The 24,861-nt window shown below is 39.7% G+C and overlaps 2 protein-coding genes across 3 annotated transcripts in view; one reads left to right on the plus strand and one right to left on the minus strand.

Annotated features, from left to right (window-relative positions):
- Window positions 1–10: 10 nt before the first annotated feature.
- Window positions 11–13,749, minus strand: LOC125232796 (DNA replication licensing factor Mcm5). 2 transcript variants are annotated; one of them, XR_007177784.1, is made up of 14 exons: window positions 13,489–13,749; window positions 11,357–11,504; window positions 10,317–10,424; window positions 9,838–10,010; window positions 9,377–9,455; window positions 9,032–9,190; window positions 8,485–8,722; window positions 7,995–8,188; window positions 3,564–3,704; window positions 2,689–2,865; window positions 2,046–2,290; window positions 1,244–1,386; window positions 389–712; window positions 11–354 (listed from the first exon to the last, which is right to left on the minus strand). XR_007177784.1 is itself a non-coding variant. In XM_048138575.1 (13 exons), the coding sequence occupies exons 1-13, from the start codon at window positions 13,641–13,643 to the stop codon at window positions 483–485; spliced, it is 2,190 nt and encodes a 729-aa protein (XP_047994532.1). In that variant the 5' UTR covers window positions 13,644–13,749; the 3' UTR covers window positions 11–482. The 2 variants fall into 2 exon arrangements, 1 of the variants encoding a protein (XP_047994532.1); XM_048138575.1 differs by having other exon boundaries at window positions 11–712.
- Window positions 13,750–16,055: 2,306 nt separating this feature from the next.
- LOC125232316 (dynein beta chain, ciliary-like) overlaps window positions 16,056–24,861 on the plus strand; it is a 66,558-nt gene continuing 57,752 nt past the window's right edge. Inside the window, 9 exon segments of the mRNA XM_048137942.1 lie at window positions 16,056–16,064; window positions 17,865–18,035; window positions 19,258–19,346; window positions 19,848–19,951; window positions 20,194–20,382; window positions 20,681–20,854; window positions 21,228–21,363; window positions 22,584–22,812; window positions 23,495–23,686. Coding sequence (XP_047993899.1) covers window positions 16,056–16,064; window positions 17,865–18,035; window positions 19,258–19,346; window positions 19,848–19,951; window positions 20,194–20,382; window positions 20,681–20,854; window positions 21,228–21,363; window positions 22,584–22,812; window positions 23,495–23,686 — 1,293 coding nt within the window.

The following is a 24,861-nucleotide window of genomic DNA, read 5'->3' on the forward strand; positions in this document are numbered from 1 at the left end:
TAAAACTAAATTTACAAAATTAGGTGGTTTTATTTCGATACAAATAACACAAACTTAAAAAATAGGTCGGTAATGTGAGCGTGTCAATAAAAACACAGATGGATAATGGTCATACAAACATGGACGAAATTACTCAACTCAAGGTAAATATTTTCGAAGGACAAGGGCGTGAAACACTAGCGCGACATCGTCCAATTCTCCACAAAAACGCGCCACCATTATACGTTTTATCTAGTCCACGAGGCCGTTCATCAGTCGGCCACAGTAATCATTTACATTTACAGTGATGATATTCCAATACAATACAAATCCATTTTAATGCACAATCTCAGAAATGTACATATCTTATTCAATACAATCTTATTGAGGACTTTAATAAATATCTTATTGAGGATTTTGCGATATTTAGCTCTTCCGCTACCTTCCTGTATTTTCATTAGACACTAATATAAGGGCACTTACTCCAGCCAAACAAAACACAATCAAGAAAGTCTGTACAGCATTTTCCTCTGCAAGCGATGCTGCAGCTCGCCCCGCCGAATCATGGTGTGGATGACCTTCTGGATGGCGCGCTCGGGGTACTTCTGCCGCAGGAAGTCTTGAATGATGGTCTGCTCGGAGACTTGCGAGCCGACGGCGAAGCGACGCTTCAGCTGCTTTTCTACGCGGGAGAGCATCTCGTGGTCTTCTTCTGAGGTGAAGCCTTCTGCACCTGAGGAAAATGATGGTTGGTATATAACTATTTAAAAAAGCATTGCGTACATTGTAAGTATAACCCACTACTTTTTGTTCACTGGTCTTGGGTCTTGGCGAGGAGTGGACACAAGAAACAGTGGTCATTGCTACAAGGGATTGAGATCACAAACAGCTCCAATCACACGTCAAGAGATTCAACTCTGACATCCACACAACACGGGTTGATATTTTTCTGTAAAATTTTCTGTCGAATCGAGAGTGGATTTTTGTAACCGTAAGAACTACCTCATGGACATTCTGTATCAAATGCTAGTCTTATAATACATTAAACTTTCGTGAGACATATTCGAATATTTAAAGTGAACAAAGTTTAGCCGCCGCGTGAACTCCTATACATATATGCCTGAAGAGGGGCCTCCAAAATTGGCCCCAAACATGTTGCAACAGTAGCGATATAATAACGTGAGTACAACCGTAGTTTCTTTAAATAAATGCCAGTCTGTCCCGGGATTTAGTTTGTATTGATGTCATAAGGTCGGTTTTTTACCTGCTAAGCTGCCAGTCATGGCCGCGTCCAGCGTGGACACCTGGAACAGTCGCAGGGCTTCCGTCACGTGTGCTTCAGTTGCAAATGGTTGCAGCTGCATCTTAGCGAGGGACTCGGAGATGCGGACGATGGCCTCAAGTTGTCTGATGAGAAAAACACAAATAAATTGAAATGTTGCGGCAAAGAATATCTGTTTTAAGTAAACTGTAAGAGCAAGTTAATTTTAAACTATATTTTTATAATTGGCGCTTACAAATCGTTTGATTGCCACGAGCAGTGGCACGATACTGGGCAGATATTTTTCAAAATGATCAAGCTAATAAAATTGAATAAACTTACTAAGTAAGTAAAATGTGATGCTGATTGGACCATTTTTTTTTTTTTTGTTGTCAGTAACGTTCGTGTTATAGACCGTAAAGATAGCAGATTATCAGCACATATCTCGCTTGTAATCGCTCAGCGGCGGCAGGGGCGAGCCTACGTCCACAGCTCATGGCGTAGCGCGATAATTTCTATACTCACCTGACAGTGATGGGTATAGACAGCCGCTTATTTGCCTGCTGTTCATGCTGTAACGCCCCAGTCCGCATCACCACATATCTCGCCTGCAGCCTCTCAGCAGCCACAGGGGCGAATCTAAGTTCACAGCTCACGGCGTCAGTTGCTATACTTACCGGACAGTGATGGGTATAGACAGCCGCTTATCCGCTCGTCGTTCATGTTGCAGCGCTCCAGTCCGCATCAGCACATATCTCGCCTGCAGCCTCTCTGCGGCCGCCGGGGCGTCTGCTTTAGAACTTACCTGACAGTGATGGGTATAGACAGCCGCTTATCGGCTTGTCGTTCATGCTGCAGCGCTCCAGTGCGCATCAGCACGTATCTGGCCTGCAGCCGCTCAGCAGCGGTAGGAGCGAGCCGGGGCCCGCAGCGCGCGCGGCAGTAGGCGGCGTAGCGCCGCAGCAGCGCCAGCGGCAGCGAGCCGGCCGCCGTCTCGCGCTCGGCGCTGTCGCCGCCCATGTGCACGGAGATTATGTGCTTCGCGAGCGTCTGGAAATATAAAACAGTGGTTATTTCTCGCTCTGCTATAAGCCATCTTTGTAAAATTTAAATTCGGGCTTCCTTAAAACGTAAATAGTATTGTGAGGACATCGACGCTTATAGTCGGTGCGTACTACAAAAATATTTATCAGTGTATCCATCATCTGCCTAGCATTAGTTGTCTATGCCATTTCACTTAGAACTCTTCGTAGTTTTACGTTTTCTCGGCATAATAATGGGCATGAAGTCGATATTATAGCCTTTGTATCGTCCCAATGATTGAATAGTGATACAAAGTTGGGAGGAGAATAAAACTTGAAAGTTGACAGGAGATTATTATAAGCCTCACTGTTGAATGAAGCACGATGGAAAGCAATAAATGAATATGAATAATTATGAGTACTTACGATATCTCTGTTCTGATCGTGCTCATCCTTGACGATGAAGATCATGTCGAAACGAGACAGGATAGTAGGCATGAAGTCGATGTTGTCGTCGGCCTTCGTGTCGTCCCAGCGACCGAATACTGAGTTAGCGGCTGCTAGCACGGAGCAGCGGGAGTTAAGGGTAGTGGTGATGCCAGCCTGTGAATAAACGCAAAAGTTAGTTTTATCTGTAGACCTATACTAAAACAAGAGTACAGAACGTTCAGAAATATCATTTTGTGCAATTGGCAACAGTGAAAAGGTCGTAAAAATGAAATAAATGCGTAAAGGTCGAAATTGATAAGGCGACTATGAAGTAACACTTCTCGTCCAGTTTGGCTGTGGCAGTGTTTATTTATTTAATCGTATGACATGAAAATATGCAAATAACAAGTTTTATACAATAAAACCAGTCAAAAAGAATGATAGTGGATAGATAATGCAGTGTTTATGATATGGTGGTATGCCTTACCTGATATGGTGGTTGCCTGATGATACACACTACGCAGTCACCATAGCCTTAATAACAGCATACACACAACAAAGAAATGCAATTCCAGATGTTACCTGCGCCACATCTCGGACACTGGCGATCAAATTTATGAAAGAGGCGCGTTCCTAGCACACATTCTAAGCTCGTGTAGGTGAACGCGTACCATGCTTGTATGAGTGAGATATGACAGGTTGACTGTTCGCGTTTTGACAGGCGGTAACTGTGAGGTAACCGAGAGGGGTTGGGCGCCGCTTTCAGCGGGGAGCGGAAGTGGCCATACTGTACGATAGTACTCTTTATTATACTGTGCCTGCGCGGTACCGACCCTGAAAACGACCATTATTGGATGTGTTGTTGAACTTACCTTGGCGATGGAAATGGTCTGCTGCTCCATAGCCTCGTGAATGGCCACGCGATCGTCTTCCCGCATCTTGTCGAACTCGTCGATGCAAACCACGCCTCCATCAGCTAGTACCATCGCACCACCTTCCATCACGAAATTGCGCTACAAAAAAAGTTAACTTTTTAAGAGCGCTATGACAAAAAAAGGCGATATATTGTAAAATGCACAATATTTATCGACAAAATTGTACACTTTACTCATACTAAAAGACAGTGAAAGTACTTGTTTCAGTTAGAACATCTTATTAACTGTCGGTTAATTAAAAAACATATGGAAAAAAAAGCTTTTTCAATTAGTAATGATTGTTTTCCTGATGCTCGTTTAGGAAAAACCGCGTGAAGCACAGAATTCGGAGCTCTTATTATCAACAATTTGATAAGCTCACTCTCATAAATGAGGTAAATTTATGTTCCAAATATCTTGTACTTAAGGCCCATTAAACAATATTTATCATTTAATCCTTTGAAATTGAGAAATTGAAAGTAAAACGAACTCAATTTTGTCTTGAAAATACATTGAAACAAGTGATCATTTCTCCGAAAATCTACATGTTATCGAAGTTATTTTAGTATATAAATAATCTGTACAATCTGCTTAAATTGCTGTTATCCATTTGTCGTTATAATATTATATAATGATTTTTTGCCAATTTTTTGAAAATTAGCCTTCCTGTCGCTATTTGACCGGCGACGGACGCCTGCGATTTCAGTGCCGCGCCGGAGCTCGTATAGGTGAGACGTATGTCACTTCGCTCTCCGAGTTCTGATCGCAAACGTCGAGAATATTTATCGTTGTGTGGGTCGGACGCCTTGTTTATACACGGGCTATCCTCGCATTGTGTGTGTGTAAACAGCGACCAACGAATTTGATCCTAGATCCGTAAATATTTGCTTTTGTAATATTTTGTTATGTTTGAATGTTAAAGTATTACAACGTTATGATGATAAATATGTAAAAATTACAATACGGTCAAGATGATAAGACATATCAAGATGGTACTCGGGATCTGATGATGGAGCCAGAAGGTGGTCACCAGTACCAGTGAACCATGTAAGTAAACGACTTCGTGTTTAGGCTCGTTGGGTTCGTTTCAACAAGACCTTTGACAAGAGGTGGTACTCAGGGTCTGATGATGGAGCCAGATGGTGGTCACCAGTACCAATGAACCGTATAACTAAACCCAGAGATGGGGAAATCGTAATCGATTCCGGATTACACGATTACTTGATTTTACTTTGTAATCCACTACTGGGTGTCAGATTACTTGTAATGTAATCAAGTGAAACGGTAAATTACCATTACATGTAAAGGAATCACTAATCATCTATACAATAATTACTATTTTCTCAAACATGCAATGAAATATTGTCTTTACGTTCCTTAAAATGGGCTGGGAAGTATCGCTTTTTGGGCGCAACAATTCGAGAGGACTGTAAAGGGATTTCATATTATTTTTTAGGCCTAGGCCTGCAAAGTAACATTTTTTTTATAAAATATTGTCCTTTAGAGCATTTTTTTATTTCATTGTATGTTTGAGAAAAGCACTATACATGCCTCGGCGTGAAAACGGATTCCCGGCCTCGTACCCTATCGGCCTCGCTCGCACGCTCGCTCGGCCGTATATACCCACTTGGCCGGAAATCCTCATTTTCCCGGCCTCTGATGTAATGTACTATACCAATAATTCGGAATCATAGTCGATTCAAAATAACTGAAATTATTGACTTGATTACTTTCAGATTACAAATATGTAGTACCTCAGATTGCTGACTGTCACTTTGACACAAAAGTCATCATGGGTGTCGTAAAATAGGTTTTAGGGGGTGCTGATTCCAAAATTAATGACCAATGTGGAATCTGACATTGCTGACTGTCACTTTGACACAAAAGTCGTCATGGGTGTCGTAAAATAGGTTTTAGGGGGTGCTGATTCCAAAATTAATGACCAATGTTCAATCTGACGTTGCTGACTGTCACTCTGACACAAAAGTCGTCATGGGTGTCATAGAATAGGTTTTAGGGTGTGCTGATTCCAAAATTAATGACCAATTTGGAATCTGACATTGCTGACTGTCACTTTGACACAAAAGTCGTCATGGGTGTCGTAAAATAGGTTTTAGGGGTGCTGATTCCAAAATTAATGACCAATGTGGAATCTGACATTGCTGACTGTCACTTTGACACAAAAGTCGTCATGGGTGTCGTAAAATAGGTTTTAGGGGGTGCTGATTCCAAAATTAATGACCAATGTGGAATCTGACATTGCTGACTGTCACTTTGACACAAAAGTCGTCATGGGTGTCGTAAAATAGGTTTTAGGGGTGCTGATATCAAAATTAATGACCAATGTTCAATCTGACGTTGCTGACTGTCACTCTGACACAAAAGTCGTCATGGGTGTCGTAAAATAGGTTTTAGGGGGTGCTGATTCCAAAATTAATGACCAATTTGGAATCTGACATTGCTGACTGTCACTTTGACACAAAAGTCGTCATGGGTGTCGTAAAATAGGTTTTAGGGGGTGCTGATTCCAAAATTAATGACCAATGTGGAATCTGACATTGCTGACTGTCACTTTGACACAAAAGTTGTCATGGGTGTCGTAAAATAGGTTTTCATGGGTACTGATCTCAATATTAATGATCAATTTGGAATCTGATATTGCTGACTGTCACTTTGACATAAAAGTCGTTATGGGTGTTGTCAAATAGGTTTCCAGGGGTACTGTGCAATGTCAGGTTCCAAATCGGTCATGACTTTTTAAATCATTTCATTAATTTTTAAATTTCATTTATTTCATTAATTTAAATTAAAAAAAAAAAAAAAAAAAAAAATTTTGGAATCAGTACCCCCTAAAACTATTTGACTACACCCATGAGTCCTTTTGTGTCAAAATGACAATTAGCACTGTGAGATTCCAAAATAGTTATTAATTTTGGAATCAGCACCCCCGGAAACCTTTTTGACGACACCTATGACGACTTTTGTGTCAAAGTGACAGTCAGCAATGTCAAGATTCCAAATCGGTCATTAATTTTCAAATCAGCACCTCCGGAAACCTATTTGACGACACCCATGACGACTTTCGTGTCAAAGTGACAGTCAGCAATTCCACATTGGTCATTATTTTTGGAATCAGCACTCCCTAAAACCTATTTTACGACACCCATGATGACTTTTGTGTCAAAGTGGCAGTCGGCAATGTTAGATTCCATATTGGTCATTAATTTTGGAATCAGCACCCCCTAAAACCAATTTTACGACACCCATGACGACTTTTGTGTCAAAGTGACAGTCAGCAATGTCAGATTCCACATTGTTCATTAATTTTGGAATCAGCACCCCTGCAAACCTATTTGACGACATCCATGACGACTTTTGTGTCAAAGTGACAGTCAGCAATGTCAGATTTCACATTGGTCATTAATTTTGGAATCAGCACCCCCTAAAACCTATTTTACGACACCCATGACGACTTTTGTGTCAAAGTGACAGTCAGCAATGACAGATTCCAAATCGGTCATTAATTTTTAAATCAGCACACCCGAAAACCTATACTCGTGGTATATGCACTTGAAATGTGAAAGTGAAAATGCTAGAATGACATGTAAACCAAAAACAATTTGAGTGACATAAAGAAGTAAAGTAATAAGCCTGGAATCGAAGTAAAGTGGGATTCAAAATACTTAAGTACTTGATTACCGAGGAATCCATATTACAGGAATCTATATTATACCGATTCCAAAGGAATGGATTACAGAGGTAATCATAATACAGCATTACAGTAATTTTCATATAACAAAAGCAAATATTTGGGATGGGATCTACTTTTATAATTAATTTTTTAAATAAATTTTAACATAATTGATATTATTTTGCGCTACATTCTAGTATTTTCGTACAAAATAATGTTTATTAGAAATCAAAAGTTTATATCGAGATAGTAGATTGTGGTTGTTATCAAAATTCCATAGAAAGGATCAAGATTGTTTTGTCCATTATCGTAGTGCGAGCGAGTGATAAGACGTGCTAGAAAGGGTCGGCATATTGGGCTCGCGCGGCGGGTAAAATACCTAATTTCGCCCGACGCCGAAATGTTATAACGCTCTTAAGCAGACTTGACAGATTAATTTAGCCCTAAACGAGTAGAGTCGCAATGTAAGTTTGGATGAACCCTGTATTAACTCTTTCTCGTATTCTGTTCCATATCGGGCGTAAGAAACATGCAGTTAAAAAGCTGAGCATATAGTATTGTATTTAAACTTTTGGGATGTCGACGTGGTGTGATTTCTAGGTTATTAACAGCTTTTTCATATTAGACTAACGAATTTTCAGAAGTGTTTGAAGATTAGTTGAATCAAGATATATTTGCGTCCCAAATTATTTACTCACGCTGCCCGGGTCCCTGATGACAGAAGCCGTAAGACCGGCCGCACTGGAGCCCTTTCCCGACGTATAGACTCCGATAGGCGACACTTTCTCCACAAACTTGAGGAGCTGGGACTTGGCGGTACCGGGGTCGCCGAGGAGGAGGATGTTGATGTCACCACGACGGGTCAGGCCGTCCGGGAGGCGTTTGCGCGCACCTGGTAGTAAATAACGGATACTATGAGTCATTGAATCTTGACAAGCTAAGTGGCAATAAATATTCACGGTCACTCTGCGAAAACGAAAAACCTAATATCCTTAATATTCCTTGTCTATCTGTGACCAAGGGGTCTCACTCTCGAAGCGTTAGGATAAAAAGTTGGTGCGAATTTGTATATTTATGTAAAGATAAAGTATCGACACGGAGATCCTCTCATAAATGTCCGGCGACGCCACTAGACGTCGGAACTGCTCCTCTTCATCCAAAGCAAAAGGTTATCCTTGACAAACTTACCTCCAAACAAAAGACAAGCGATGGCCTTCTTCATATCCACCGCCCCGAACACGCTAGGCGCTATCGACATGGAGATCCTCTCATAGATGTCCGGCGAGGCCGCCAGGCGCCGGAACTGCTCCTCCTCGTCGGCCGTGAAGGGCTGCAGGCCGCCGGTGGCGCCCTCGTCGGCGGAGAGCCCGACGGCGCGCAGGTACGACGAGCGCACGCCGACGCTCTTCTCGCCGCGACCTTCTCTCTGCGGAATCGGTTCACATGTTAGTGTTAGTATTTTCAAATTTTGGAGTGTACAATATTCATCTTATTCTAAATATCAATTTAGTTCAGAAGATTGACCTTATCATATCCTTTGTTACGATGTTGAGCTGGCTGGAATAATATATCAACCCCTCAATGCAAAACAGTTGCTAATAGTAGAGAGTTGAGTAACTATTTTAATAAGTACCTTTTATTTTAATTTTAAACTTTTCAAACTAACTTCATAGCGACAAATCTTTTTAATTTGTATTAACTATTAAGTAGTGTTTTATCTTTTCCCATTACCCACCCCCTGCTTGGCGATCTTCTTGATGGAGTAGATGCCGAGAACTTGGACTCTAGCGCCGGGTGCCACGCGCTCACAGAGCACGCGTTCGCAGTAAACCGACAGGTGGCGCGGCATTTCGCCCTGAGGGATGCTTTCTGGGGCCTCTTGTAGCTTCAAGACCTGTTGAAAGAGTGCAATTACGAATTTCAATCACAGAAGTATCTGAGATAAATGTACAAAAAAAAGACAATTATTGTTTCTATACTCAATGGCAACTTCATAGTCTAGTGACATTTCGTAAGCCATAATGTTTGATCGGGATAGAGATATTTAATTGTAGGGAGATGGGTGCCTTTAATTTTTTACCTGATAATCAATGCATTTGCATTTATCTGGGATGATGAAATAAGGGTCCAATGGGCACTTTGGTCGACCAGCCTGCTCCCTGCAAAAAGATAAAAGTATTTCAATAATAGCTTAAAATTTAAGGCTGCTGTACTACTAGGTACTGAGCAAGAGTACTCTTTATTATACTGGCAAGAGCCCAGAGACGCCAAACCTTCCTAATTTTCTCAAGGATTAAACATTTGGGATAATACAGAGTTAATATCGACATTTAATGTCTGCATATTCGCTAGTTCAACCCATCAGACATTTTTCTGCTACAAGGATTAAAAAAAAAACACTTTCCTTAAACTAAATTAAAATCCCATATAATGGGAAAAGGCGAGGAGGAAGAAGAAGACTAACTTTCCTTAAATTCTCAAGGTTGATGTTAATGTATGAGTTAGGAATTGAATCATTGAAAGACATTTTGCCGTACTTACGTATTACATTTCCTAGGCATGACATAGCCCTCCAATCCAGGTTTGACGAGCAGGTTGGGGATGACAACGCGGCACGAGCGGCACTGGATGGAGATCTTCGTAGCTTTAGCCTTGATGCCGGATGCGGATATCACAATGCCAGGGATCTTTACCAGCCGGGACACAGTTTCTGACTGAAATAAGCTTTTGGTCATATATATGCATTTAAACTTGTTTTCTTAAAGTAGTTCACTGATTTGTAAATATCTCTTTAGACCCTATTCTAATAAGGTGCATTTCACAAGAATGTCCCTTATGAAATGCTTTTAGCTTGCATGGCAGCTATTTCAATCAAATCCGTAAAGATTGAGAAAATATTGCCACATGAAACATTGTCAGATGTTAAATCACTTTTTTATCATTATCAGAAGTATTAGAAGAATCATATTTCCCTTATGAAATTCTAGTGGGACAAAGGGACAATATTACAGTTAACTTACCTTTAGCTCCCTGAGATTGGATGTGTGTGCATCAGAAGACAGAAGCACTTGTATGTCTTCAACTGTCTCCTCACCCTCCGGCCGAGGAGCTGTCAGCTCATCTACCAACTGGAGATAATGTTTTCATTTACTATAAGGTCATCATAAGCTTAACCCTTCATCTGTGTTTGATAAGGATCCTAACATAAGGCATTGAACTTTAAAGTCATATCAAAGTTAATTATTTTATGACAATTTTTTGACCGAAACAGACGACGGTTAATAACCTAGCAGTGGTTTATAAGTAGGGTCAGATAGGGTATACAGTAAATGGTATGTGGAGAATTTAAAACTATTCTTGTAATAATATTTTTTATTATTAAAAAAATGGGCAAGGAAATTGCTCCTTACGATTTGCATGTTGTTGAATGAGGGCCACGATGGAGCACATCAATGCATTCAAGAAATTGTTACTGCACGTTGTTGAATACGATGGGGCACATCAGTGACGTAGTAGATAGGTGAAGTAGTCACCATAGTCAAACTGTATTGTACAGTCAACCAATTTGAATCCTCTGTTACTGTAGAACCATTGCACAGTAAACATCAATTTTTGACAACCGGTCTGGCACAGTCGGTAGTGACCCTGCCTGCTGCGCCGCGGTCCCGGATTCGAATCCCGGTAAGGGCATTTATTTATGTGATGAGCACATATATTTGTTCCTGAATCATGGATGTTTTCTATGTATATAAGTATTTATATATTATATATATCGTTGTCTGAGTACCCTCAACACAAGCCTTCTTGAGCTTACCGTGGGCCTCAGCCAATCTGTGTAAGAATGTCCTATAATATTTATTTATTTATTTATTATTGTTTATTAATATGTAACTTCCATGGCAAATAAAACAGGGTGTAAGTAAGACAGTGTTCTAGTGGCTTAGGATTCAAATTGGTTAACCATACACATATCATACTCCAGTGAAGGTCAGTAAAGCAGAAGTTTAGTTTTCCTTATATTGATCTAATATGCTGTATCAATACTAGAAACAAGACATACCTCTTTAGCAGCCTCTTCTAAGATAGGAAGGTGTTCACTTGGCTTCTTGTACAGTTTTTCAGCAAGAACCTCATCAAAACTTGATAAATCCTCTATATTTATTTCAACCCAATATTTTCCCAGGTTGTAATTACGTTTAAGAGCATCTCTGTAAGCAAAAATGAACTTTGGTAAATTTGACCCTCTAAAATTCCTTCAAATGTTGGTCCCCCAACTGAAAAGGTTTGCTCACCACTGATTTTAAGAAAGGAATATTGCTTAATTTTCTAGTGACCATTTAAGATATGAAATGAAACAAAGCGTGCAAAAATGAACGGCTTTTGGTGTTAAAGGGACGATGGAGGTGACATATTAATGAGAGCCAGATTTTCACATCCCAAACTGTATCCCAAAAATTTAAAAGGCAACTCATCATTTCCCAACTTATCGTGTGACATATACATATTTGCCAAAATAATGATATCCAAATAAATATTTAGACATTTTTACTTTGGATGTTCATTTTACCAAATCAATTAATCAAAATGATTAATTGCCAACCAATATTATCCCAAAAGAAAAAAGCCAAAGCGAGCGCGAGCGGTTTCGATCAAGAACGAGTGTGTGACTGCGCCGACCGAGAGCGAGAGCTACTTAGCAGAGCAACACAAAAACATCAAGGTACTAAACTTCGGTTACTTACAACCTTTCGACCCGGAATGTTAGTATCTGTGGACTATTCGTATCATTTTGACACTATTCGGTCCCATTCGTTCTGATCTTTCCGACCGCAGTGGTCGCTGGTCTGGCTGAACTAAATGAGCAAAAGACCTAAAAGAGCGAACTAGTTCGTGGGAGCGATTGAACGAGATCGGAACGCTCCGATCAACGAACGAAACGGCACAAGCCTACTTTTTAGCATCATTTTGTGTGGGGGTCGCAGTTCTAACCTAACCTAAACCTACTTTCTTCGCAACAGTTTTGTGTGGGGGTCGCAATTCTAACCTAACCTAAACCTACTTTCTTAGCAAAGTTTTGTGTGGGGGTTGCAGTTCCAACCTAACCTACACCCACTTTCTTAGCAACAGTTTTGTGTGGGGGTCGCAGTTCTAACCTAACCTAAACCTACTTTCTTCGCAACAGTTTTGTGTGGGGTCGCAGTTCTAACCTAACCTAAACCTACTTTTTTAGCAAAATTTTGTGTGGGGGTCGCAGTTCTAACCTAACCTAAACCTACTTTCTTAGTAACAGTTTTGTATGGGGATCGCAGTTCTAACCTAACCTAAACCTACTTTCTTCGCAACAGTTTTGTGTGGCGGTCGCAGTTCTAACCTAACTTAAACCTACTTTCTTAGCAACAGTTTTATGTGGGGGTCGCAGTTCGAACCTAACCTAAACCTACATTCTTAGCAAAGTTTTGTGTGGGGGTCGCAGTTCTAACCTAACCTAAACCTACTTAGCAACAGTTTTGTGTGGGGGTCGCAGTTCTAACCTAACCTAAACCTACTTTCTTCGCAACAGTTCTGTGTGAGGGTCGCAGTTCTAACCTAACCTAAACCTACTTTTTTTAGCAACATTTTGTGTGGGGGTCGCAGTTCCAACCTAACCTAAACCTACTTTCTTAGCAACAGTTTTGTGTAGGGGTCGCAGTTCTAACCTAACCTAAACCCACTTTTAGGTTTTTAGGCTATGTTTAGGTTTTTAAAGATTATTTGACTCGTCATAATTATGGTATTTTCGTCAAAAGTGTTTGTGGGAAGCAAACGTGTAAGTAGTTGTTAAAATCTGTTTGGGAAATGAAATTCGGTAAGTGAAAACAATCATGTTAAAACACTTGTCAAAAAGTGGTTTTGCATGGTGTGTTTTTAAGGAAAAATTTTTTTACTAAACAAATTATTTGACTAAATAATTTTGTCTAGTAATTAATTTGACGAAAGTAAAGTTGAGCAAACTTTTCTAGTCAAAGTGAAACATTTGAAATGAACAGTTGGGGTTATAAAAGTTGCATTACAACAGTTTGGAAAATAATCATTTGACGGATTTTAACGTTGTCTGATTATTTGTAGTTGGCAAAATTCGTTTGGGAAATGAAATTCGACAAAAAAATCTTCGGTAAATTAAAAGGATCCCGTGTTGAGACTATGCGTTGTTACCTGTATTTGTAGTTGAAATTCCCAACATGAAACTGGCGAATAAATTCTTTGAACTTCTTCTTTACAGCTTGTAGGTTAACTTGATCTTGAGATTCATTTTCCTCGACTCCAAAATTGTCGGAAAAGAAAACACCAGGATCATCAAATCCTTCCATTTTATTGGGTAATTGTGCTTAGTAAGTGACTTATTATTTGTTTATTTTATTAATAATCGTGAGCTTAATACAAATCAACACAACAACGCCGCAAACAGCGATTTTGGCGCGTAATTAATGACATTGACAGCAGCGTGCTGATTAGGGTTGACAGCTTGCAAAAATCAAGTTCCCTTAATATGAAAATCAAGTTCACCTTAGATATGAAAGTACGTAATTCGTTACTTTAATATTATAATGGCGCGCACAAGCGGCTGATCGATGCGCTCGGTATGGTTATAGCGTGTGGCCTGAGTACAGCTGGGAAGATACTTGATTATAATTTTGAGACGCAACTAGGTAGTGAGTGGCAAATATCTGCATCTCTTTCAGCATTACTTCTGTCTCAAAACCACAATACATGTCTAAACTTTATTTTTACAAAATTAATTAGTCAACATTATTCAGTGAACGTCGTTTTTAATTATACAAATCTTTGATTTATTGGCATCAAAATAATTACATTGTAATTACATTGTAATTATTTTCCAATTCTTTGAAATATATCGAAACCCTAGTTTGAATATAACACTAAAATAATATAAGAAGTTATAAAGTCAGGTAATATATATATATATAAATACTACTATTATGGCTCATTAACACTGGCCACACGTGCGAGAGGGACACCAGCCCAAACAATGCCCTCTCATGTGGACCGTTTTCGATAGTTCAGAATAGCGAAAACGGTCACCTTTTTGTCTCAGTAATAAGGTTCAATTTAGTATGGCAAAAAATGTGATTCCGCTGTCCCCTGTCTTTGGAACTCACTGACAATGACATTTGGGCCGCTAAACATGGTACAATAGGGACTGAGCTCACACTTTTTTGCCATACTAAATTGAACTTTATCACCGGTGCAGAAAGGCGTTCTTGTCAGACTAGTAAAAGTTTTTGGCTTAACAACTCAATCTAGCTTAATATATATAAATCTATGGCATAGAACAACATGTCGGGTCCCTATATATAGGTCTAAGGTTTTATTTGAAAATTGAAATGGTCATACAATGCCAAAAATTGTAAGTATTTGCAATATTACTTTCTATTATAGTAAAACATATATTTTTTAAGGATTATAATATATATACGTATGTTTTTTCATAGCCAAATCTGGTCTGCTTTGGCAAACATTGCCATCATTGCGGTAAATGGATGGAGCGAAGAGCTTTGAGGAAAGATTCTAAGTATTCACTTCTGATAATTGTGTTAAAGGTTTTTTATCTATCTACTCACACCAGTATTCCCAAAAGTTATTGGCAAATCACTAGAAAGAGTGCAGAGGAAGTTCTGTAGGCACATTTACAAACGACTGTACGTATATTACCCATATATGTATCCATCTCTATTCGTAACAGGAATGGTTGGTCTTCAAACTCTAGAAACCAGACGGAAACTGCTGCATATTATGCATTACCGCCAACTGTTTCACCATAGAGTAGATGACGCATCCGTGCTTGAGAGAATGGCCAGAATGGGGCTGCAAGTGCCAAGAGCGAATGTGGTGGTTGGCATGCCGGGCGCGGTGCCGGCGCGGCGGCGGCGGCGCCTGTTCGCGGCGGCCGGCGCACCGCTCGAGCCCGAGCTGCTCTTAACCGCATCATGTTGGAGACAGACGATATTGACATATTTGCTGATAGTGTTGGTGTGTTTTACAGAAAACTCTTAAGGTTCATAGTCTCTACACTCCTTAGGTGATTAATGTAATAACCATAGTTTAACTTTTAAGTGTGTTTGCTTTTATTTATGTCAATTTCACATGTACATAATTATATTACCACATAAGTGCTTTGGTGAAATACTGTTAACTTTTGTGTATTTTTAATAAATAAATAAATAAAAAAACGTGAAAAAAGTCCCAGAATCGGGCCCCTTTTGCTATACTCTGACCGCCCCTTTTATTTTAAAACAATAAATTAAGCAGACCCTGGTGCTAGGCCGGGAAAACGGTAGGTTGAAGAAGAAGAAGAATAAGTGTTTTTCTTATCAAAAGCGTTCAATATATTCCCCAAAGAAATTCCCTAAATATTTATTTAAACAAAATTCCCTAAATTAAGGTAATTTAAGTTTTACTTAGTATGGCAGCACTGGCGTAAACTTAAACTATTTGAGCTACATTATAAAACGTTCCAAACTTTCAAATATTTAAGAAGAAATACGCCATGTTTTTTAGTCTGTGCATATAAATGGCTCGAAATTTAAAAATTCAAACTCTATATTCGTTGCCAAGACAACACTATAAACAAATTTGGTCAATATTGATTTGTGCACAGAAAGAATAAAAGAAAATAATTAAATACTTATTATTTTTTAACAATGTGCACTTAAACACTATATTTATTTGATTTATGTGATTGACTAGTGGAATTATTCAACATGACTGATGTAAGTAATGGAAAAAAAATGCATTAGCTTATAAAGCTTGTAATCAAGTCCTATTTACCAAATTATTATGTATTTTTATAGGAAGAAGTTGACAAACGGCTTGAATTTATGCAAGATTATTTATTGAAGGCGCTAAAACAGAAGGTTGACAAATGGGCAAAGTTCATAAGTTCAGACGACAGGGTAAAACTCCTTTATTTATCATCATTAGCTTTACATTTTTATTTAAGTGTTTAGATTATAAACCCTAGTATAATCAAAATCAGCAGATCAAAGTAGGCAAAAGATTTGTATCTTTCTAAATTCACAAGTAAGAAGCTAGCAGTCATTAAATTCAAGGCAGACATTGGTCCAAGGTCCGACTTATAGCAGCAACGCAGCACAATAGTTTGATAAACTTTATCGCATCGGTATGTCCCTATCGCACTTACAAATAGTGCGAAAAGGAAGACCTGGTGTTACGTCGTTTATCACGCGACCATGCTTGCATGCCAGGTGTACCTATTTTATCTTCTTTAAATCCTGTTACCCTCTGCTGGGGTGTAATCTGGGCTTGAATCATATTTTTCCATTTACTCTGGCCTTGGGCAGTTTGGGTAGCCTCCCCCCATCCTGTCCCTAACACCCTGAGTTCTTGCTGAACAGACCGATGCCAGATCCTCCTATTTTATAACTTAAACAAAAAAATCTCAATCAACACATAAATTAAGTAAAATTTTTTTTGCAGCATATCTTATTCAGGTGGTATGAAAATAAAAAGTCTCCAATACTCGTATTTCGTATGAACACAGCTGGACTTTTGACATGTTCATTGACCTTTCCACCAATCAGCAGAGGCAAGATGGTTTACTTTTTGAGGAGTGCAGAAGAGGCCCTTACTTCAGCCAACTTTAGAAAGGTTTGTATTTTTTTAAATTTCATTTGTATTAACAGTAAGACTAATCTATGAGGTACAAGCTCAAACAGGATAAGCATGGATCAAGGACACCTTAGTTGTTGAATGATTTGGGGTTTGGTTCAATTTTACATTGTATGAACAAAGCTTCAATAAATTCAAAAAAAAATCAATAAATTGAAGTGTTCTTAACAGATTCTTGTTGCTACACATATCTGATAGATAGATAGAATACTCTTTATTGGCACACCTCAGCAAAAGATACAGTGGAGAGTGGAGACCAAACAAATGATTATTAATAGAGGCAGATAACAGGCAGTCTTATCGCTAAAGAGTGATCTCTACCAGACAACCTTCTCCCATGTATATATCTGCTGTCAGTTGTAATAATTTGATTGCTATGGCACAGTCAGGTTGTCATACTAACAGCAACACTCTTAACTAACCATGGGTAAACTTTATGCCCTTGTAATAAGGATTACAAATGTACAGCTAACAGTGTTGCCGATGGTACATTCATTATTTCACACCAAATTTGGAGATTTCAGATACAGACAGATACCTACAGATACAGATTCCTATATCTAGTCCCCTTTATATTACACTAGTTTTTGCCCGCGGCTTTGCTCGCGTTAGAAAGAGACAAGTAGCCTATGTCACTCTCCATCCCTTCAACTATCTCCACTTAAAAAATCACTTCAATTCGTCGCTCCGTTTTGCCGTGAAAGACGGACAAAGAAACAGACACACACACTTTCCCATTTATAATATTAGTATGGATTTCCAAGTGGAATATACCTAATTTGATTGACTTGGAAAGTTTCCAATATTATATGTATGTATCGTAACTATCATATCACCAAAAATATGTTTTTTTTTCATTTAATTTTTTTATTATATTCCAGAATGTCACGATTGGCGAAATGTCTGGCAATGTGCTGATGGATCTGAGCATCATGGCGGAGGAGGTGATCGGGCCGTTGCTCTGTAATCCAGAGAACCAGAAGGGCTGGCCGAAAATCGTCTGCAACGACATGAAGCGGCACATTGATGAGCTCAGGAATCTGATGCACCAGGTTAGATTGAACTGTAATAGTAGTAGAGTTACTACTATTCTATACCTAGAGAATAGATGGCGCTGTAGCTACTATGCACCAGGTTAGATTGAACTGTAATAGTAGTTACCTATTCTATACATAGATGGCGCTGTACTACTATGATGGGGTGATCGGGCGTTACTCTGTAACCTAGAGAATCAGAAGGGCTGGCCGAAAATCGTCTGCAACGACATGAAGAGACACATTGATGAGCTCAGGAATCTGATGCACCAGGTTTGATTGAACTGTAATAGTATAGTTAGCTGTTCTATACATAGATGGCACTGTACTACTATGATGACGTGACAGGGCCGTTCCTCTGCAACCTCGAGAACCAGAATCTTCTGCAACAACATGAAGGGCACATTTATTTTATTTTATTTTTATTCATAATAATTAAATTAACACAGCATTATAGATAAACCAAAGCACTGTGAAAATACATATATGATCCCTATATATACGTAACGGGAAAAAGTTAACATACAATAAACACTAATATGGCACAGAAGAAGGACGAACATCCATCATCTCGCTGAACCTCAGACATTCATCACGTACAACCATCTACTAGCAAACACATCACATTCAGGCGCTGATGCGAGGAGTGAATTCAAGCTGTGTAATGCTCGAACAAAAGGAGAGTTCCTTCTCGACACTGTTCGGGAACTTGGCACTGACAGAAGACAGCGGTTTCGAGGCCGAAACTCAAATTTAGACGGTATCGGGACAAGCAGCCGTACCTACTACTTGTGGTGTCAACTCGACACAGTCAGAGTCACCGCGTAGGATGGTACAAATTGCAGTGAGAAGTGCCGATCACATTAATGACCTCAGGAATCTGGTGCATCAGGTTAGTGTTTCATTAGTTAAGTATTCTATAGCTAGATGGCGCTGTACCCACTACGTGAGAAGATGAGGCGTCCATTCTGCAATAAGGATTTCTGTGTAATGTTTTGACGGTACTCATAAAACCAATAATAGGTGAGAGGAAGGTCGGGTGCTTTAAATGCCCGAAAGGCAAATTAGCAAGCAAAATAGCGGGGCTCCATCAACTCAGGGAGTGAGAAAATTACTTTCACGTTTCACTATATGCCTAAAAATTTGCCGGATCTTACGATCGGCTGCCAACGTGTACCACTTTTTTTCCAAAACATTTGATATAGTATAGGTAATTAGAAATACTTATTGTTTTGTGCAGCTAAAAGGTGAAATGACCAGTCAAGTGATGCTGCCCATGCCAACGGGAGTAGAAAACATTTTTCAAGCTGAAGCTAGGTTCCGAGAAAGGTAAGTCTTGTAGCAAAATGTGTATAGGTACTTGTATGTATTTTCTGAATAATAAATTTACTTATTGGTAAAGATTTTTCAATAATACCTATCTTTTGGAGGATTTTGTGCTTCAATGCTAGAAATTTTGTTTGAGATAGATGTTATAAGTATACATAGTTACAATACACAAGGGACTTCTTTGTGTAAGGGTATCTAAAGGGTTAAGGATGTGGAATTGTGGACTGGGCGTATTCGAAATGAAGGCCATATAAATTCAAGAATAGGTACCTTAATTGTGCTCTACAAAGTGTTTGAACTGCCTTGATCAGCTGCTTGCCGCAGCACTCGTCGTTTGGGTTCACAACATATATTTACCATGTTCATTATAAATGATTCGTCTTTTTATTTCACAACAAAACTCTTAAAATAAAAACAATAATACTAATCATAAACTAAACCTTAATCTAAAAATAAATACCTGAGTAAACTAAATATAAATTGTATACTTTATTTACTCAGTGACGGTGAAGATCTAGACTTGCATCTCAAGACCAACATCGAAGGCGCAGTTATAAAGTGGACTCAGCAGATCCATGACTTGCTTTCAGAGGATTCTTACATAGGTAATAACTTTCTTTTTTTTAAATCATCCTCTTAGCGTTATCCTAGCATTTGCCACGGCTCATGGGGTCTGCTATGACAACAACAACAATCGTTGATACGAGCCGGGGTTCGAACCCGCGACCTCCGGATTGAAAGTCGGAAGCTCTTAACACTTTTAGGTATATCTTGAAAATCTTAATGGTTGACTTTGATGCGTAAGTATTAAAATTTAAAAAAACTAATACTTGTCCAAATTTTGCAGCATTCAAACGGACCAAGTTTCCTTTACCAACGGCTGACTTGGATTTCTACGCGCACAGACTGAAGAACCTAGAGGGGATCTATTCTCAACTCCGTGACCCTCGCGTAAAGCGCATGGCTTCTTACCTCGAAGCCACAGAGAGCGTCTATCTGGAGTGCTTCAAGAATTTGCTGACCAATGTTGTTGCTGGTAAAGTTTATCACCACTTATTGCAATATACACTAATAATATTGTAAAGTTAATAGTCCTTAAACCCGAGTGGGTTCTGGGGGCTGCTTCTGCGACCGTTCCATGACATCTAATAAGGGTAGCATACCCAATTACCCATAGTCCTCCCAAAGGTCCGGAATACTATTGCATCATAATGGGAAAGACACTGTAAGGAAAAACGAAGAATAGGTACTTGTGTATTAAATAAAATACTGATTTATAGTCTAGATGTTTTTTTGTGTGTGGTTTTATGCACACACCACTTTTGTGATTCCAGGCGTAGTAGAATGCCGAGACATCTACGTGTACCAGCGACCCCTACAGTCTCATTTTGAGAACTTCGAAGGCACAGACTTTCAAGACGCCAAGCCGAACATCCGACCCATGTTCCACTGTATCGGCCTGCTGTGGGGCAACTCTAGATACTTCTGCAATGTTGAGAAACTTATACGTACGTTTTGAAATAGTTTTGCATTTAGGCACCTACTGACTTATCGCTTTATTAAAGGTACCTTACTGGCAGGGTCGCCATGTAAGAACCTATGAAATTCATTATTCATGAACGCTAAATTTGCCTTTTTATCTTCGAGATAAGTTTTATGTTAGTGTTTTCCTATTTTTGTCTGTCGCGATCAGATCGGTGTTACTAATTTGATAATTTCATTTCGATGATGTTAGCTGGGATGCCGAAAATAAGATTTTTTGTTCCACGTCGGTATATGTTCCTTGTGAGGGCAAGTACTTGCCGTAGTCCATAGACGCCTGCCGACCCTAAAACACATTCTGGAGTAGCAATGAGTTTAATATCTTGTTTTCGTTCACAGCTCTGCTCCGTGAGGTGTGCAACCTAGTCATAATGCAGTGCTCTAACTCCATCGACCCGCCGTCCCTCTTCCAAGGAGAGGCCGACGAACAGCTGATCAAACTGCGAAAGGGCCTGACTAATTTGAACCATTTTATGTAAGTACATTTTGTATGACTAATCCCTAGTCACTAAACATAATCAGGCGACAGCCGAAACTCGCTATTAATGCAGAAAATCGTGATATTATACTTGAGTCTTTTAAAAACTTGATTGTAACTTAAAGCGTTCAGATGGTTGCCGTCTTTAGTGAAGAGCTTACCCTCTGCCAAAAAATCGGGCGATGCGATGGTCTTACATTTTAGGGACTGACGAACTTAATAATGTAGAGTAAACGACATAAATGGACATACATAGTATCTTCCGCCTCAATGCTATGTAATACTGACAAGAATAATCCTTGATTTACAACTCGTATATTTTCATCACTCTCCCACAATAAATGTGCAATCGCACGCAGGTGGAGCGGGAGTTATCCAATAATCGTTCTAGCTGGAGTATTTTTTTCTTATAAATATTTTTTCTTATTTTTCCCCTCACTAGCTCGGAAACACGTGTTTTGTCCTTTAATACCAGCGGGTAAAAACGCATTTTATCCACTAGTGGGTAAAGTAATTTGACCTTGAATAACATCAAATTAACTGCTTAAAAAATGATAAAAGTAGGTGAATCTAGTAATAAAGATGATTTACCACCTGTGGATCTACTGGAAGCAGTGATAAACGCATTTTTTGCGTTGTAGTTTCCTCGCTATAGTGAGAGGAAAAGTTTTGTGTTACACTCGGGTGCAAATTTATTTTACTTCTCGTGTGTTAAAAAACTCGCAAGTTCAGGATTCTATTCACGAACCACTCGCTTCGCTCGTGGTTCAACTATAGAATCCTTTCACTTGCTCGTTTTTCAATTCCACACTCGGCGTTAAAATACAACTTTGCCCCCTTGTATAACAAATAACTATTTTATATTGTAAGCGTGACGAAAAACATTGTGTGTAACTCGGGGCTCAAGAATATTGCTAACGAGAGTAAGTTACATCGCGATGGCTTGCCGAAGCCCACGAATAATACAGTGAATAGCAGTGGCGGGGCGTGAAAATTTTCGTTGGTAAAGTCGAAGGGGTTTTTGGAATCTGTTTTGTATGGACTTCTACAGATACTAGAGAATTTTAGGGAACCCGTTGGGAATCGAGTTGTATCGACGCTCCGCCACTGAGTAACATTGTGCAACTTTGGAAACGCCCCACGTTGCAAAATGTAGGTACTATTCAGTGTGGTTTTCAATTTGTAGTAATACGATTTCGTGTTCCACCCTATTCCAGCGCCACCTACGAAATGAACCGCGACAAAATAGAAACCTTCTTCCCGCCCGGCATCACGCCCGTCCGCTGGTCGTTCAACTTCGACCGCGTGTTCATGCGGTTCGTCACCTACATGAAGCGGCTGCAAATGATCGAATCTATACTTGAGGCTACTGTGGAGATATTGAAACTAGAGAAAGTGGAGTTTTGTGGAATAAGGGGGAAGATTATTAGCGTGGAATGCATGAAGGTAAGATCTTTTAATGCTAAGTAACACCAACTCTAATCAACTTTAAGCCGCCAGTCGTTCAACTTCGACCGCGTCTTCATGCGGTTCGTCACCTACATGAAGCGGCTGCAAATGATTGAATCAATACTTGAGGCTACTGTTGAGATATTAAGCTGGAGAAGGTGGAGTTTTGTGGAATAAGGGGGAAGATTATCAGCGTTGAATGCATCATGAAGGTAAGATCTTTTAATGCTACGTCATACCAACTACTAAACTGCTTTAGGCCTTGTCCTTCAACTTCGACCCCGTCTTCATGCGGTTTGTCCCCTTTACAGGTTTTATTATTCTTCTTTCGATGTGCTTCGGTCTCAAGCTCTAACAGTGTATCAGTATTTTGTCCGCAAAAACAGTTGACTACCTACATAAGTCAGCCTTTCTCAGGGTCAATGTTTTTAGCCCCCGACGCAAAAACGACTCAGTTTGAGGTGTCTGTACTTATATGTGTGTCTGTCTGTGGCATCGTAGCTCCCGAACGGATAAACCGATTTAGATTTAGTTTTTTTGTTTGATTCATCCTTAGTGTTCTTAGCATGGAAATCGGTCCATAAGTCGGGTTTTTTCTAAATTTAAAATTTGTACTGTGGTTATTTATTTATTTATTTGAGTCGATAGAGTAAACTTTAATAACTACCTATGTATAAAGGTGTTAGAGGACTACACACTCATCTACCAGAACCTCGGCAACATAACCTACGACCCGGCAGACCCGGAGGACAACAGCTTCCTCCCGGACTACGAGAAGCACATGGGCGTGCTCAATCAAATGGATCGAAGGCTGGCTTCGCTGTTCTCACAGGGGCTCGATGAGTGCAATAACATGGCGCAAGTGTTTAAAGTGAGTTTTACTATTTTGCTCAATTAATATCGGCTTCCCTGTACCTCGGCAACATAACCTACGACCCGGCAGACAGTTTCCTCCCGGACTACGAGAAGCACATGGGCATGCTCAACCAAATGGATCGAAGGCTGGCTTCGCTGTTCTCTCAGGGGCTCGATGAGTGCAATAATATGGCGCAGGTGTTTAAAGTGAGTTTTACTATTTTGCTCAATTAATATCGGCTTCCCTGTACCTCGGCAACATAACCTAGTTTCCTCCCGGATTACGAGAAGCACATGGGCGTGCTCAACCAAATGGATCGAAGGCTGGCTTCGCTGTTCTCTCAGGGGCTCGATGAGTGCAATAATATGGCGCAGGTGTTTAAAGTGAGTTTTACTATTTTGCTCAATTAATATCGGCTTCCCTGTACCTCGGCAACATAACCTACGACCCGGCAGACAGTTTCCTCCCGGACTACGAGAAGCACATGGGCGTGCTCAATCAAATGGATCGAAGGTTGGCTTCGCTGTTCTCTCAGGGGCTCGATGAGTGCAATAATATGGCGCAAGTGTTTAAAGTGAGTTTTACTATTTTGCTCAATTAATATCGGCTTCCCTGTACCCCGGCAACATAACCTACGACCCGGCAGACAGTTTCCTCCCGGACTACGAGAAGCACATGGGCGTGCTCAACCAAATGGATCGAAGGCTGGCTTCGCTGTTCTCACAGGGGCTCGATGAGTGCAATAACATGGCGCAAGTGTTTAAAGTGAGTTTTTTTACTATTTTGCTCAATTAACATCGGCTTCCGATCCGATATACCGGAAGTTCTGCCATTTTGTGCGAGGTGCGAGCGCAACTTGCATACAGTCTCAGTCTCACTTCTCACTCACTACCTACATACAAAATACAATCTGTAATGAAACACATACTTCGTAGAAAATTGAAAAACGAGACAAATCTTGCACACTTCGATTTGTTCTAAGGTCTTGCTCAAAGCTATTTTGTTTAAATGCTTTATTTCACAACTGGTTCTGAATATCTTAGAATCAAAGTTTGTCTCGGTAGGATACCTATGCACTTTTCGCACGATTTAATTAATATTCCGATTAATTTTTGTTAGAACTAATATACAGCAAACGTCTAAATACAGCAACTATCAGATAATTATTGGGGTGTTAATTTCAGTTTTAA

Source organism: Leguminivora glycinivorella, chromosome 13 (assembly GCF_023078275.1).
Source record: "Leguminivora glycinivorella isolate SPB_JAAS2020 chromosome 13, LegGlyc_1.1, whole genome shotgun sequence".
In the NCBI taxonomy this organism is placed as follows: Eukaryota; Metazoa; Arthropoda; class Insecta; order Lepidoptera; family Tortricidae; genus Leguminivora; species Leguminivora glycinivorella.

Bases quoted from the DNA above. Each gene is read 5' to 3' on its own strand.
- LOC125232796 (XM_048138575.1), bottom strand. From the start codon at position 13,643: ATGGAAGGATTTGATGATCCTGGTGTTTTCTTTTCCGACAATTTTGGA. The intron at 10,425-11,356 runs GTATGTCTTGTT...CATTATCTCCAG, and splicing joins TAGAAGAGGCTGCTAAAGAG to TTGGTAGATGAGCTGACAGC. The intron at 8,723-9,031 runs GTGGGTAATGGG...CCGATTCCGCAG, and splicing joins AGAAGATCGCCAAGCAGGGG to AGAGAAGGTCGCGGCGAGAA.